This window comes from Muscardinus avellanarius (genome assembly GCF_963383645.1).
Source record: "Muscardinus avellanarius genome assembly, chromosome: 6".
NCBI lineage: Eukaryota > Metazoa > Chordata > Mammalia > Rodentia > Gliridae > Muscardinus > Muscardinus avellanarius.
In genome coordinates, this window is record NC_137791.1 from 44,344,185 (window position 1) to 44,360,556 (window position 16,372).

Sequence of the window (16,372 nt, forward strand, 5' to 3'; positions counted from 1 at the left end):
ATCATAACTGCATAAAGCACACTGCATGACCCTAATGCTTTCATAGCGTCCTGTGGCTACTGCACTAGGAACTGTAAGCCACATTTTTTCATGAATCAACAGTATTATATTTTGCTTTTGATTTCATATCTCCTAATTTCAAGACCTGTTCCCCTTCCAGCTTTAATGTTCAGTTTTCCCTCCTGTGTTTTTACAAACAGGCTGGAATTTCACTCCATTTGTAAAGGAAGGAAGAAAAAAGGGGTAGGTGACTTCCTTACCACCTGAGCTGGCTTTGGCCTCACCACAGAATCCTTCCATTACTGGGCGCCACAGTGGTTTATGGAGGGACAAATATGCGAATGTGTCCCCTACAAAGTCAGGTATTGCCCAGTGTGGTAGAATTAAGGGGTGGGGACTTGAATGAAGAGATGAACAGGCCATGGGCTGTCCTCTCTCGTGAATGAGATTAGGTGCTCATATATTATAAAAGAGCACAGCAGGGAGTTAGTCTAGTTTGCTTTTCCACTCTTCTGCCATGTAAGAACACAACATTCTTCCCTTCAGGAGGACACAGCAAGAAGGCCCCCGTAAGTCACTGAACATGAGCACTTTGACTGTAAACTTCCCAGCCTCCAGAACTGTGAGAAAATACATTTTTATTCTTTATAAATTGACTACAGCCAGTGATTCTGTCACAGCAGCACAAAATAGATTAAGACAGGGACTTAGACATTTACCACGTGACTGCGCAAATTATTCAACATCTCTATGATCTGTAATAAGGGTTAACAAAGGACCCATCTCAAAGAACTATTGTGAAAACTAAAGAAGTCAATACATTCAGGCTAGGGATGTGGAGCTCAGTGCTACAGCATGTACATGGCTCTGGGTTCAACAGGAAGAAATGAAGGAGGAAGAGAAATTAATGTGTTTAAAATGCTGGGCACATGCAAAGTGCACAAAGCTAGTGAGCTACTAATCTACTCACAACACTTGGTGCTTCCACAGTCTTCTAGAACATTTATTAGCCCTAGTAATATGACTTCTGTCTCCATCTGCTTGTGCCACTGTAACAAAACCCCATAGACTATGTTCTCTATAAACAATAGAATATTATTTCTTAATTCTGGATGCTGGAAATCCAAGATCAAGGTGCCAGCACGTTTACTGTCTGGAGTGGGCTGCTCTGTGTCTGGATGTTGATGTATCCCCTGGAAGAAACACCACTGTGTCTTCTGTGTCTTCATACAGTGAAAGGGACAGAAGGGACAAACTTGCCCCTCAAGCCCTTTTATAAGGCACTAATCTGTTCGGAAAGGCAGAGCCCTACTTCCCTAACCACCTTCTAAGGCCCCACCACTTAATACTCTTGCATTTGGAAGTTAGTTGTTTTTTTTTTGGAGGGGGGGTCTAGAGGTAGAACCCAGGGGCATTTGACCTCCGAGCTACACCCCCTGCCCTATTTTTTTTTATTCTTTTTTTTTTTTTCCCGGGTCTAGGGATGGAACCCAGGGGCATTCGATCTCCAAGCTACACCCCCTGCCCTATTTTTTTATTATTTATTTTGAGACAGTGTGTCACTGAGTTGCGGAGGGCCCCACTAAGTAGCTGAAGCTGTCTGCAAACTACAATCTTCCAGTCTCAGCCTCTCGAATGCTGGGATTACAAGTGTGCACCACCATGCCCGGCTTTATTCTTTATTTTGAAACTGGGTCTCACTGAGTTGCAGAGGGCCTCAATAAGTAGCTGAGGCTGTCTGCGATCCTCCAGTCTCAGCCTCCTGAATGCTGGGATTACAAGCTTGCACCACCACACCCGGCTGGAAGTTAGTTTTAGCATGATTTTTTGGAGACAGTACCACTGCTATATGAAATTACAAACTACCAATGGTACTATAGTTTGAATCTGGTTTTTCCCCGCCAGCTCTTGTTGAGCCTTGGCCTCCAATGCAGTGGTATTGGTACTGGGAGGTGGGACTAGTGGGAGGGGCTAGGTTATGGGCAGAGCAGATATGAATGGATTGATATCTTTCTCACAGGAATGGGTTAATCTCATAGGAAAGACAGTTGTTTTAAAGCAATTTGGTGTCTTTGGCGTTCTCTTGCTCCTCTTCTACATGAACTGGTCACCCTTCTTTCTGCCATAAGCTAAAGCAGCATTGAGGCACTTAACAGATGTGGCTGTCCATCTTGGACATTAAATCCTCTAGAACTGTGAGCTAAATAAATCTCTTTTGTTCATAAATTCTCCAGTCTCATGTATTGTTATAGCCACAGAAAACAAACTAAGACAATGACCTTCTAATAGCTAAATTCAATATCTATTCTTTGGTACCGTCTTTTACTTCTGTTCACTGCCAACTACTGCTTTCATTTTGGAACTCCACAATTTTTTGTATTTCTATTCTTTTTAGCAGTATGAATTAATTTTCCCTGACCTCAGCTGCTAAATAAAGATATCTTCCAAGGTTCCACTTCAATATTCTCTTCTTCTAGTTCTATATCCTTCTTTCAGAAATCTTAATCATTCCCATAATTCCAAATATACTTAAAACCAACAATAATTATCTTAGCTCTAAAGCCAAACTGGCTAGCAATTTGTATTTTAAAATCCATCAATGAAGCCAGTCATGGTGGTGCACACTTGTAATCCCTGCGCTTGGGAGGCTGAGACAGGAGGATCACACAGGTTCGAGGCCAGCTTCAGCTGCTTAGTGGTAGAGGCTCTCAGCAACTTAGTGAGACCATTTCCAAATAAAATATAAAACAGGTCTGGAAGTATAGCCCAGAGGTAGAAAGCCTCTGGGTTCTACCCCCAGTACCACAAATAAAATAAAATAAATCCATCAATGAGATTACAATGCACCAATAAAAATACATTAACAACAACAACAACAAAAAAAAACACATGGCCGGGCGTGGTGGCACATGCTGTAATCCTCCTGTTTGGAAGGCGGAGACAGGAGGATCACACAGGTTCGAAGCCAGCCTCGCAGACTTAAGAGACCCTGTTTCCAAATAAAATATAAAAAATAGGTCTGGGAGTGTAGCCCGGAGGTAGAAGGGTTCCATCCCCAATACCACAAAAAAGAAAAAAGAGAAAACATCAAGATCAAGTTGATTTCATTCCACAGACACAAAGATAGTTCAACATATGCAATCAATAAATATAACTCAAAAACGAAGTAGAATTAAGGACAAAAATCACATGATTATTTCAGCATCCATTTATAATAAAATCACTAAACAAACTATGTACAGAAAGAAATTACCTCAACAACATAAAGGTAATATACAACAAACTCAAAGCCAACATTGTACTGAACAGACTAAAAGAATTTACTCTGAAATTAGGAAAAAGACAATGATGCCTACTCTACCATTCCTATTCAATATAGTATTTGAAATTTTATCCAGAGCAATTAGGCAAGAGAAAAGAAATAAATGAGATGCATCTGGAAAAGGAAGTAGTCACATTATCACTGTTGGGAGATGATAAGATGTTATACTTAGAAGATCCCCGCCCCAAAACCATCAGAGACTTCTAGAGCTAATCAATAAATTCAGCAAAGAATACACAAGCCTGATGTGGTGGTAGAAGCCTGTAATCTCAGTACTTCGAGGCTGAGAGAAGACTGCAGGTTCAGATTCAGGCTTAGCAGCTTAGAAAGAATTTCAGCAGCCTCTTGAGAAACTGTTTTAAAAAAAATTTAGCTGGACAGTGGTGGTGCAGGCTTGTAACTGCAGCATAAGGGAGGCTGAGACAGGAGGATCGTGGTTCGCAGACAGCCTCAGCTACTTAATGAGGCTCTTTACAACTCAGTGAGACCCTGTTTCAAAAAATAGAAGACTATGCTCCTCGGACTTTTGACTAAGTTCAAGTGTACTAAAAAAATAAACGACTAGGGGCCAGGATATAGCTCAATGGCAAAGGGCCTGCTTTGAAGGTGTGGCGCTCTGGGTTCAATCCCTAGTTCCAAAAAGACAAAAAAAAAAAAAAAAAAGAACTCCTTAAAAAAATAAAAGACTTCCAGGCGTGGTGGCGCACGCTTGTAATTCCCGCGTTTGGGAGGCACAGGAGGATCGCGCAGGTTCGAAGCCAGCCGCGCGCTGGCTTAGGAGACCCTATTTCCAAATAAAAATGTAAAAATAGGTCTGGGAGTGTAGCCCGGAGGTAGAAGGGCTTCCAGGAACCCCAGTACATCAAAAAAAAAAAAAAAAAAAAGACTAAAAAATCGGGCTGGGAGTGTAACTCAGAGGTAGAATGTCCCTAGGTTCCATCCTCAGTACCACAATAAATAAATAAATAAATAAATAAATAAATAAATAAATAAATACGCAAGCAAGCAAGCTGGGGGTACAGCTTACAGGTAGAATGCCTCTGGGTTCTATTTCCAATTAAAGAAAAACACACACACACACTCATACACACACACCACACCACAAAAATTAATAACTTCTATATACCAATAATGAATTCACTGAAGAAGAAATAAGAAAAACAATACATTCACAATAGCCTAAAACAAAACAAAACAAAAACATAGAAATAAATCTAACCAAGGAGATGAAAGTCTTCTACAATGAAAATTATAGAACACAAGAAACTAAAGACACTAGAAGATGGGAAGACCTTCCATGTTCTTAGGCAGAATTAATATTGTATAAATGGCTATATTACCAAGATATGGACTTGATACAATCCCCCTCAAAATACCAATGACATTCATCAAAGAACTAGGAAAAAAAAGGCCCTAAAATTAATACGGAAGAAGACCCAGAATAACCAATTCTGAACAAAAAGAGAAATGCTGGAGGCATCATATGCCCAATTTCAAATGTGAGATCCTGTTTCAAAAATAGAGTTGGGGGTTTAGCTCAGAGGTAGAATGTCCCTGAGTCCAATCCTCAGTACCACATAATATATATATATATGTTACACACAAGCACATACACACATAAAGTTTTATTCAGGCATAAAGAACAGAATTATTTGCAGGAAAGTGAGTGGAAATGGAGAATACCATGTTCAGTGAAGTAAGCCAGACTCAGGAAGTCACAGACTGGACAAGTAACAGAATGCTGAGTTGGTACAAACTACCAAGCCACCAATGGCTGCTCAGTTATGTAATGGTAGCCCAAACTCCAGGATATGAGCCATAAAAGAAAAAAGGGCCTTTTTTCCCTTCCTTCTACAGACATCTGTTATTATTAAAATAAATAAAGAGGAGCCAGGCTGGTGGCACACGCTTGTAATCCCAGCATTTGGGAGGCTGAGACTGGAGGATCACAGTTCCATCAGAGACTTCTAGAGCTAATCAATAAATTCAGCAAAGAATACACAAGCCTGATGTGGTGGTAGAAGCCTGTAATCTCAGTACTTCGAGGCTGAGAGAAGACTGCAGGTTCAGATTCAGGCTTAGCAGCTTAGAAAGAATTTCAGCAGCCTCTTGAGAAACTGTTTTAAAAAAAATTTAGCTGGACAGTGGTGGTGCAGGCTTGTAACTGCAGCATAAGGGAGGCTGAGACAGGAGGATCGTGGTTCGCAGACAGCCTCAGCTACTTAATGAGGCCCTCCACAACTCAGTGAGACCCTGTTTCAAAATAAAGAATAAAAAATTGGGTAAGGAATGTAGCTCGAAGGTCAAATACCTCTGGGTTGCATCTCCAGACCTGCCAAAAAAAAAAAAAAAATGGAGCTGGGGGTGTAGCTCAGAGGTAGAATGCCCCTGGGTTCCATCCCCAATACTGCAAAAAATAAAAATAAATAAATGAAGAGGATTGACTATAATTTAAATCAACCCACTGAGAACTCTTGCCTTATAATACAGTGACCTATGCACTATAAGACTTTGAGGACAAATAGTCTGCAATAGAAAAAAAAATTATAGCCGGGCATGGTGGCACACACTTGTAATCTCAGCATTCAGGAGGCTGAGACCAGAGGATTGTGGTTCACGGACAGCCTCAACTACTTAGTGAGGCCCTTCGCAACTTAGTGAGACCCTGTTTCAAAATAAAGAATAAAAAATAGGGCAGGGGGTATAGCTTGGAGGTCAAATGCCTCTGGGTTTCATCTTCAGACATGCAAAAAAAAAAAAAAAAAAGAAAAAGAAAAAAAATTATTTGAAGGCATGTCCTCAGCTCCATGACTTTTCCAGGCTTGCTGTAAGACAGGCTCAGCCAGTGGAAATATTTTTAGACAGGGGTACTTCAGAGCTGTAAAAATAGGCTGAGAAGACAGCACACTTGCCAATGCCCCTTTCACCTCCTGCCAGTCCTGTCCTCTGGCCACAGGACCAAGTAAGCATGCCAAGCCAAAGCATGATAGATTGACATATTTTTGCAAACTAATCACAAGATTTGAACTGGTTTCTTTCAAGCATAACTTGAGCAGCAAATACTTGAGGGGTAATAATTAATGATCCAGTGACTGGTCTCCCTCCCACACATACCCCCAAACACGCACCATAGCTCCACGGAGACAAGAAGGCTGGTTTATCAGTATCACATCCTCTCCAGAACTATGCATCACACCTGAATTCTGACCTGCTCCCAGTTCCTAATGTATCCTAGTGGCTGCCCCAAGGCTGACTGTGCACCAAGGTGCTGTTCCTTCACAGTGAGACCTGCCCTTCTCAATTTTCTTGGTTTGACCCTGAAAGGACAAAGGGTCATAAATTAGTTGCACCTGGTCATAAATCAGGGTCAGCAATTATGAGTTTATGATTATCTCTGGTTGTGCAATTTGCTGAACTCTGCCATCAGCACATGTTGTCCTCATTAACTTCAACCATCAGGAGAAGTCCACTGTTGAGGCCTTCCACCACTGCTACATCTGTCGGGTTCACTGGTTGGCCTCCCTTGCTGGACTTAGGTTTTACATTTCAGAGTGTTTCTAAAAGCCAATAAAAGTACTCCCACGTGCTGGCGCACGTTTGTGATCCCAGCGTTTGGGAGGCTGAGACCGGAGGCTCACGATTCACAGACAGCCTCAGCTACCCGATGAAGTCCTCTGCAACTTGGTGAGACCCTGTTTCAAAATAGAGAATGGGAAGTAGGACAGGGGGTGTAGCTCAGAGGTCGAATTCCCCTGGATTCCATCCCCAGACACACAATAAATAAATAAATAAATAAATAAATAAGAACTCTCAGAACTTAAAAAAAAAGGTGCTCCCAACTTTAGACTACATGTCTGTTAATTTAACAATGCTTTAATAAGCATCTAGGTTTGGTAATACAGAAAAAAGTAACTTCTCTCCCAGGCCTCCTACTTCCCACAAATTCTGAAAAAGGGAGGGCTAAGCCAGGCATGGTGGCACATCCTTATAATCCCAGTGCATGGGAGGCTGAGACAGGAGGATCACAGTTCGCTGCCAGCCTCAGCAGTGAGGCCCTTTGCAACTCAAGTGAGACCCTGTTTCCAAATAAAAAATAATAGCACCGGGCATGGTGGCCCACGCTTGTAATCCCTGCACTTGGGAGGCGGAGACAGGAGGATTGCGCAGGTTCGAAGCCAGCCGCGCGGGCTTAAGAGACCCTGTATCCAAATTAAAAAATATAAAAATAGGTCTGGGAGTGTAGCCCAGAGGTAGAAGGGTTTCCAGGAACCCCAGTATCACACAAAAAAAAATTTAAAAAAAAATAATAATAATAAGGCGGGGGGGTGTGGCTCAGAGGTAGAAAGCCTTTGGGTTCTCCAGTACTGCAAAAAAAGGGGGGAGAGGGCTAACTGAACACGTCCACCTAACCACTAAGTCCTGTAGAGTTTACATCTACAAATCTGTGAAAGAGCTCCTTGACGGACATTATGGGTAGAAGAGAATTACAAATTGGAACTGCCCTCTAAGGAGATTAAGATAGTAATGTCTGTTCTGATGAGTGAGTTATGTCTTTTAGTTTTTGCTGAAAGAACCATTTCAGTAATATGCCTGGCCAGGTATGGCAAAGGAGACAGAAAAGTTATGGTGCCTTTTTCAGGATGGAGGAGACAATGACCATGACCTTGTCTTCAGAGTCCATGTGGCTGGAAGAACAGCAACAGCAATTACTAAAGGAGGATGCTCTGTGGGAAAAGTTGGAGGGGAAAGGAAAAGAAAACATGCTGAAATGATTTTTGGTGGTGAGTGAGTCCATTATGACAGAAAGATGGTGGCACAGTATCCTGAGGGAGACGGCCAGCAGATTACTAACTTGGAGTGCAGAGCTGAGGAGATTGCGAACTGGTAACTGTGATTCCAGATACTCACAGAGGATTCTGTATTGTCCATGAATGTCACCTTTCTCCTTACAAGACAGGAGGAGCCAGAGACTGGGCAGAGGTGTGATTTTCTCAGCCACAGGGATTTCTAGCCAGCAGAACAGAAGTGAAGTGGAGAAACCAGGTCTGCTTCTGGCTCCAGTTTGCCTTTGACCCTTGACCCAAGCAGGGGGTGATTATTATAAAGAACACATGAAGTGACAGACATTATAATGGTATGAAGAGAATAAAGTTCATTTTTAAATTTTAAGTGCCAAGCTCTGTCCTAAATGTCTGATGAATAAGAATCATGGCAATATCCCAAAACAAGACAATGGGGCACTAAGATTATCTTTCTCAACAATTCATATAAATAAACTTAGAAATTTCTAGAATTGGTTCTAGAAATTTCTAGAATCCCCCATACTTCTGTATCAAATATCTTAAAGAACTAAAAGAATTTAAATAAGACACTGGGTTAGAGCTGACAAATCTATATAAAAATGGCAACCATGTGCTGAACAGTTACTACTCAATACACTAATACTACTCTAATCATTTGTGCCTGTTTTAGCTGACTTAACTCTCTCAACCACAAGGCAACTATCATTACTCCTTATTCTCAGTTAAGAAAAGAAGGTAAGTGACTCACCCAAAGTTTCTACAGCCAAAAGGCAGGCTGGGATCTAAACTTTGGCAGGGATCTCACAATCAATATTTCCTTTGTATGTTGTACTGGGAATTGAATCCAGGTGCATTTTCTTCCAAGTTACACCCCTAGCCCTTTTTATCTTGAAACAGCATTTCACTTAATTGTATAGGCTGGCCTCGAACTTGTGATCCTCCTATCTTAGCTTCCCAAATACTGGATTACAGGCATGTGCCACCATGCCCAGCACACCTGTACTTTCAAGCTCAGAATACCTCCCACCAGAAACTATCATACATGGCAGGCTGGGGGGTAGACAGAATAGAGCAGCAGCATTGAGGTTAGTGTGCCCAAGGCAGATAGGAGGGAAGAGCAGGTGGAGGGAAGGAAATCAGAAACTCACACAGGTGGCAGGTGACAGGTAAAGATGGATCTAGGACATGGCAAAGCCACCAAAACCTGACTGAAGTGCCATTTCTGCTCTACAAAATGTTCAAATATATTCTGTGACAGTAATTTTTTATCAGCCCTACCTCTTCCACCTTCTCAGATTGACAATATCTTCAAACCCATCCCAAGTCCAAGGACCAAAATACTGACAGAGCAGTACCTCCATGAAGATCAGAGAACAGGCCAATAAACAATTATGTAACAACTCCAGAAGAGAAAAGAACTCTGTGATAGACACATACCATACTGTTGAGCAAAAAGTTAACACCTGCCAGGCATGGTGGCGCACGCTTGTAATCCCAGCACTCGGGAGGCTGAGACAGGAGGATCGCACAGGATCAAAGCCAGCCTCAGCTACTTAGTGAGGCTCTCGGCAACTTAGTGAGAGAGACCCTGTTTTCCAAATAAAATATAAAAAATAGGCCTAGGAGTATAGCCCAGAGGTAGAAAAGCCCCTGGGTTCCACCCCCAGTACCACAACAAAAAAAAAGAAAAAGAAGTTAACACCTGGGAATAAAAAATATTTCTTCAATAATGAACAGTCTAAAGGAGAGCTTATAGCCAAGTAACAGTGCCAGTCTTCTATATTTTTCAAGCAAACTTCAACAAGGCCTTGCTGTATCAACAAAAATGAACTGAGGTAAAAAGTACAAATTGATTATCTTTGCATTCAGCAAGAGAAAACTCAGAGCTGGGGGCAGGGAGAAGAGCTAGGTGAGTAAAATTCAGCAGCTGGGGAGATGCTTTGGAGTCTGAGTCCTTGTTGAGCACGGCAAAAACAAAGCCCAGGGAAATGTTCACCTGTAGCTAAAATGCTCCTCCTGTCCCCACTTAATTTTAACAACGTAAGGTGACCTCCCCAAAAGAAATACACATCTCTGGCTTTTTAAAAAGGACAAAGTGTGGGGGATAAGATGATCTAACTACTAATTCTTAATTTCCTTTAAAATACAAACTAGGGATGTTGATAAGTGATAAAGCTATTGCCTAGGTCCTGGGTTCAAGTCCTAGCACTGCAAAAGAGGAAGAGAATGTACCAAGAAGTTTCTGATATGCATTCCTAGGGAGCTTATTGGCCCCTTGGCAGTTAGTAATGGATGCTATGAGTTTTCTGGACTCTCATATAATAAAAAGTTTCCTTCCTTTCTTTCTTCTCTCTATTATTATTATTATTATTATTAGTAGTAGTAGTAGTAGTAGTAGTACTGGGGATGGAACCCAGGGGCATTCTACCTCCAATCTACACCCCAGCCCTATTTTTTATTCTTTACTTTGAAACAAGGTCTCACTGAGTTGCAAAGGGTCTCACTAAGTAGCTGAAGCTGTCTGCGAACTGCAATCCTCCTGTCTCGGCCTCCCAAATGCTGGGATTACAGCCTGTGCCACCACACCTGGCTTCTCCTCTCCTTTATAACACAAAAAACAATCTGTCCTTACTCAAGGTTCACTTAATGCTACAAGCTTCTTTGCTGGCCTAAGTATCTAGCTGAATATAAATTGGCAATCAAAATCAAGTCAAAAGTGTATAATAGGCAAACACATAAAACACGTTAACTTATTTAAATATTAACTTGCAGTCTAAGGGATTTTTTAAATTTAAACAAACAAAAGAGATGTCAGGCACAGTAGATAGTCTTTGGAAATACACATGTACTAATGGCCTATACTCTAGACAAATGTGAGAACAGACCTTAAGTCTAAAATTGTTTAATTGCTTGAGAAATGCATCAGGTGCCTACAAAATCCATTAAAAATGCTTTTTACCTTGCTCAGCATAAACTAGAACATATTAAAACTGATAAATTTCAAAATTAAAATTGTAAACAGAACTTCCACTTGATTAAAATTAAAACTACTCAGAGCATGGTCCAGCGCACACTTGTAATCCCAGTACTTGGGAGGTTAAGACACGAGGATCACATGCTCCTTAGTGAGGCCCTCCAAAACTTAGTGAGATCCTGTTTCAAAATAAAAAAATAAAAAATAAAGCTGGGTGTGGTGGCGCACGCTTGTAATCCCAGCATTTGGGAGGCTAAGTTTACGAACAGCCTCAGCTACTTACCGAGACCCTGTTTCAAAATAAAGAATAAAAATAAGGCTTGAAGTATAGCTCAGAGGTAGAATGCCCCTGGGTTCCATCCTCAGTACTGGAAAAAAAAAAAAAGAATAAAAATAGGGCTGGGGATGTAGGAGGTAAAATGCCCCTGGGTTCAATTCCCAGTAACTAACACACACACACACACACACACACACACACACACACACACACACACTACTACAGAAAGAATTCAGGAAGAGTTGGAAATGCAGCTCAGTGGTATAGTGCTTACCTAGCACGTATGACATCCTGAGTTCAATTGTTTAAAATAGTTATAGCTGGGCATGGTGGCCCACACCTATAATCCTGGTACTTGGGAGGCTGAGACAGAAGGATCAAAGGTTCAAGGACAGCTTCAGCAAGTAGTGAGAGTATCATCAACCTGGCAAGACCCTGTTTCAAAAATAAAAATAAGGGCCAGGTGTGGTGGTGCACGTTTGTAATCCCAGCATTCAAGAGGCGGAGACCGGAGGATGTGGTTCATGGACAGCCTCAGCTACTTAGCGAGGCCCTTTGCAACTCAGTGAGACCCTGTTTCAAAAAATATAAAGACTAACACCCAAAGTGGTGGCACACGCTTGTAATCCCAGAGCTTGGGAGGCTGAGACAGGAGGATTGCACAGGTTCAAAGCCAGCCTCAGCTACTTAGTGAGGCTCTCAGCAACTTAGTGACACCCTGTTTCCAAATAAAGTATAAAATAGGTCTGGGAGTATAGCCCGAAGGTAGAAATGCCCCTGGGTTCTACCCCCAGTACCACAAAAATAAATAAATACATACATACATACTAAAAAGAAATAGGGCTGGGGGTGTGGCTTGGAGGTAAAATATGCCTGGGTTCCATCCCCAGTACCACAAAACAAACAAACAAACAAACAAATAAAAATAAAACAGGGCTGGAGGTATTGCTCAGGGATAGAATGCCCCTGAGTTCAAACTCTAGTACCCCCCCCCAAAAAAAAAGAAAGTTACAAGGAAGAGTTCAGAAAAATGAAGCTAAATGTGAATTGGAAGCATAGCCTAGATGCTAGTTTGGGTTTGCTTGTATGTGCATGGGGTGGAAGGTTTAGTGGGGATTGAACCAAAAGGCATTCTACCTCTGAGTTCACTTTAATTTTTTGTTTTGAAACAGTGCTTACAGTATCTGGGTTTGTACTTTCATGACTTTACCAAGGCTGAACAACAAAATGAGGGTAAAGGTGCTTCCCCTCTTTTCAGAGGTCCTTGAACAAACTTTAGTATCAGCTGGCATCTGCATTCAATATTAAGCACAATGAAACAGAGAACTATGACCAATATACTCCATCTAAACATTATAGGCCTACTTCAGCAGCAAAGATCAGGAATCAAAGTGAACATGAGGCAAAAAGGGCAACAAGACAGGATAAATGATACGTGATAATCAGAAAGGCTGTTCACATTCTGAGAGTTATTATTTGCCAGACACTCTGCTAGTGCCTGATGTATGCTCATTCATCCAGTCCTCTCCATATTCCTAAAAGGCCACTACAAGTATTGGGCCTGCTTTAGAGAGGATGCCAAAGTACAAAAAAGTAAAAAAACTTTGCCACAGCCAGCATGGGAGAGAGCCGGCATGCAGACCACCCAACTGAACAGACTCAAAACACATCAACCAATTAGTCAGTGGTACTCAGTAGGAAAAAGTTTTTACCTTGTGCCAGAAGCTAGTCAAGGAGCAAAAAAAACAAGCCTACACTGCCCAGACCTGCTTGCTACGGGGCAGAGTGCAAAACAGATTGGGTAAGCCACTCTAAACATTGCACAGAGATGTTTTGCAGGAAAGCAGTTTCCTTCCATAGGACTTGAATTGTCACCGGAAGTAACTGAAACTCTCTAAAACTGTGTTACATTAAGAATGAAAATACTGTTCTTATGATGGTCCACTATTTAGACTTCTCTTTATTACCCCTTGGAATGACAGTTCCATTATGTTTCTAACCTAAGAAGGTAAATAGCTTTCTTTTTTCCCTTTAGGTTCCAAAAGGCATTACCTGGTCTAGATACTAAAAGATTCAGTTCACAAGTATATATTTCTTATCAATGTCAATCACTTCTTTCCTCTTTTCTCAGGTGATAGTTCCAGTACGAGGCCCATAATTTTAGGTGCTGCCTCAGTATCTTTTCCTGCACTGCAATGTATGTTATTTTTTTCTTCCCCCATGATGATAGCATCAAGAACAAAGGAATCCAAATTAGTACCAAAGCTGTAATTGTGCTTTCTACTGAGTTTCTAGTCCTTTTCCATTGCTTGCTTGCTTTCATCATCATCACTATCATCATCATTATTATTATTATCATTATTATTATTATTTTGTGTGTGTGTGGTACTGGGTATTGAACCCAGGCGCATTCTACCTCAAAGCTACACTCCAAACCATTTTTTTGTTTGGAAAAAAGGACTCGCTACCACTATGCTGCTGAGGCTGTGCTCAAGCCTGTGATCCTCCTGTTTCAGAATCTCAAATACTGGGGTTACAAGCATGCACTACCATGACCAGCTCTTCCACTGCTTTCTTCAAGGACATCACTCACAATAATTTCTGGATCTTTTCTTATATTGTTGCTGGAGGTAAAAGGCCCTAACATCTTGTTACAAAGATGTTGCTTAAATGTTTTAAACAAATGCATTGTTTTATTCCGGCCTACAACAAATCTCACTTTCATGCCTTGAAAGATTTGGGTAGAGCAAAGGGTCTCAGGGGCACTCAAGCTACACTTTCTCTATCTTTTATTTATTTGTTTATTTTTGTGGCTTGAACCCAGGGACATTTTACCACTAAGCTACACACCCAGTTCTATTTTTTTGTTTTGAAACAGGGTCTCACTAAGTTGTGAAGGGCCTTATTGAGTTGCTGAGGCTGACCTCCTGTCTCAGGCTCACACATACTGGGATTACAGGTATGTACCACCACACCTAAACTTTCTCTTGAGTATAATGTGTAAAACTTTCAGGTTGAAGGAACTTACTCTTCTCATCCCATGTATACATATAAACATGTATATCATAGTTTATAAAGACACCCTAACCTAGCTGCTAGGACATCCACACAATTAAAAGGGCAATGTATATCCAAAAACATAATCTCATAAGAAATAGGAGAACGTAAGAAGTTAGAAAAACAAAATATTACAGAAATACAGATTTCAGAAAAAACTACAAAGAGTATGTGCAAAACACTGCAAGGAATAGAAATTAAAGCTATATAATCCAAGTACTTGCGAAGCTGAGACAGGAGGATCACAAGTTCAAGGCCAGCCTCAGCAATTTTGCAAGCCCTGCAACTTAGACCCTGTATCAAAATCAAAATAAAATAAAATAGGGCTGGGGGAGTAGCTCAGAGGTAAAATGCCCTTAGGTTCAATCCCCAGTAACGCACACACCAGATAAGTATGGACCTTGGAAAAAGAGAATGAAGCCTGGCAGCGGTGGCCCATGCCTAAAATCCCAATACTTGGGACGCTGAGACAAGAGGACTGCAGGTGTTCAAGGTCAAGCTCAGCAACTTGGACCTAGTTTCAAAATAAAATAAGGCTGAGGGTCTAACTCAGAGGTAAATGCCCCTAGGTTCAATCCTCAGTATAGAAGATACTCTCCCCAGAAATAATTAGGTGGCCATGACTGATCCCCTAGCCTCCAACAATTCAATTTGCAAAGGATTGAAAAGCTAATAATATGAGCATCTAGGACAGGAAAATTATAGTTCACCAACATGAGCCGGAAAATAAATGTTTAAAAAAATACTGAAGGCATTATAGCATCCAGGCAATAAACTCCACACCCGATCCTCAACCACAGCTCTGCTAGAAAACAGCATTGTCGTGAAAGAAAAAAAAAAAAAAAAAACAGGAGGTTAGAGACTTCACCAGGGCCTTCCACACTTAATCTTCCTCTCCCACTCTCCACAGAGCCAGAACCAAGGCAGACGTCTGCAGAGGACACTAGGTCAAAGGTCAACATAGCCCAGTGCCGCCTTCCCTGAGTGGATTCCCAGGCCTCCGCACGCTGGGATTAAATGACTCTGCCACTGTTACAAAAGTGACGGTTAAGGTTATTCCTTATAACCCTGCAGGCGAAAAAAACACAAGAGCAGGAACTTTTCGAAGAGAAAACTGCTTGTGACATAGGCTGCAGAATTACAAAACCCTGACAAAATTAAAACTATCACAGTCCCAGTTTCTGAAAGCAAATTCTTGATTGCGCCGGGCAGCAAGCAAACAAGTTATGCCTCAACCTTGTGCACATATAACTTTGTGCACCGCCCGGATCCGAAGTGCGTTCACCAGCAGACTCCCCGGAACCTTCATCAGGCCTCGGGGGCGAGTGGAATTTCAGGGACGAAGAAACTGAACCCCAAACACGGACTGTTGCACCTGGCGGGCCGAGGCGTCAAGCAGTTGGGCTACCTGTGAGGGGGCGGGTGAACCCTGGCCAGGGTGCGGCACGGGCCACGGCCTGCATGGGCCGGCGGGGTAGCCGCCCCGGGCCGCTCACCTGGGCAATGCCGGCGCCCATCAGCCCGCCGCCGATAATCGTCACGTGCTTGACGATGATTTTCTTCGCCGCGGCCGAGGCGGTGGACGAGGAGGACACGGAGCGCACGAACTGCCGGGTTACGAACGCCATGGTGCAGTGGCGGCAGCGACAGGAGCTGGTGAGCCAGACCCCGCAGGAGCGCACTCACCGCCAGGCGACCTCAGGGGCGGAACCCCAAGGCCCCGCCGCCCGCGCGCTCCGGCGCGTGACGTCACCGAGGGCGTGGCCCGCTCCGTCCCGCCCATTGGCTCAAGCCCGGGGCGCCTGAGTTCGATCATCAGAGCGCGCTGTCAGGGCCCGAGTCGCGGGCTCCGGGTCTTCCAGAGCTGTAGTAAACTTAGATCCCAAGCAAAGGTCCAGTGACCCGTGGGTTCCGATGAAAAGATCAGGCCCGGGGAAGGA

At 42.5% G+C, this 16,372-nt stretch overlaps 1 protein-coding gene across 1 annotated transcript in view; it reads right to left on the minus strand.

Annotated features, from left to right (window-relative positions):
* The window catches only part of HADH (hydroxyacyl-CoA dehydrogenase), a gene marked incomplete at both ends in the record, with an annotated part of 54,446 nt that extends 38,386 nt beyond the window's left edge, over positions 1-16,060 (minus strand). The window contains one exon of the mRNA XM_080697176.1: positions 15,929-16,060. Coding sequence (XP_080553302.1) covers positions 15,929-16,060 — 132 coding nt within the window. The remainder of the gene's footprint in view (positions 1-15,928) is intronic.
* Between the last annotated feature and the right edge of the window lie 312 nt (positions 16,061-16,372).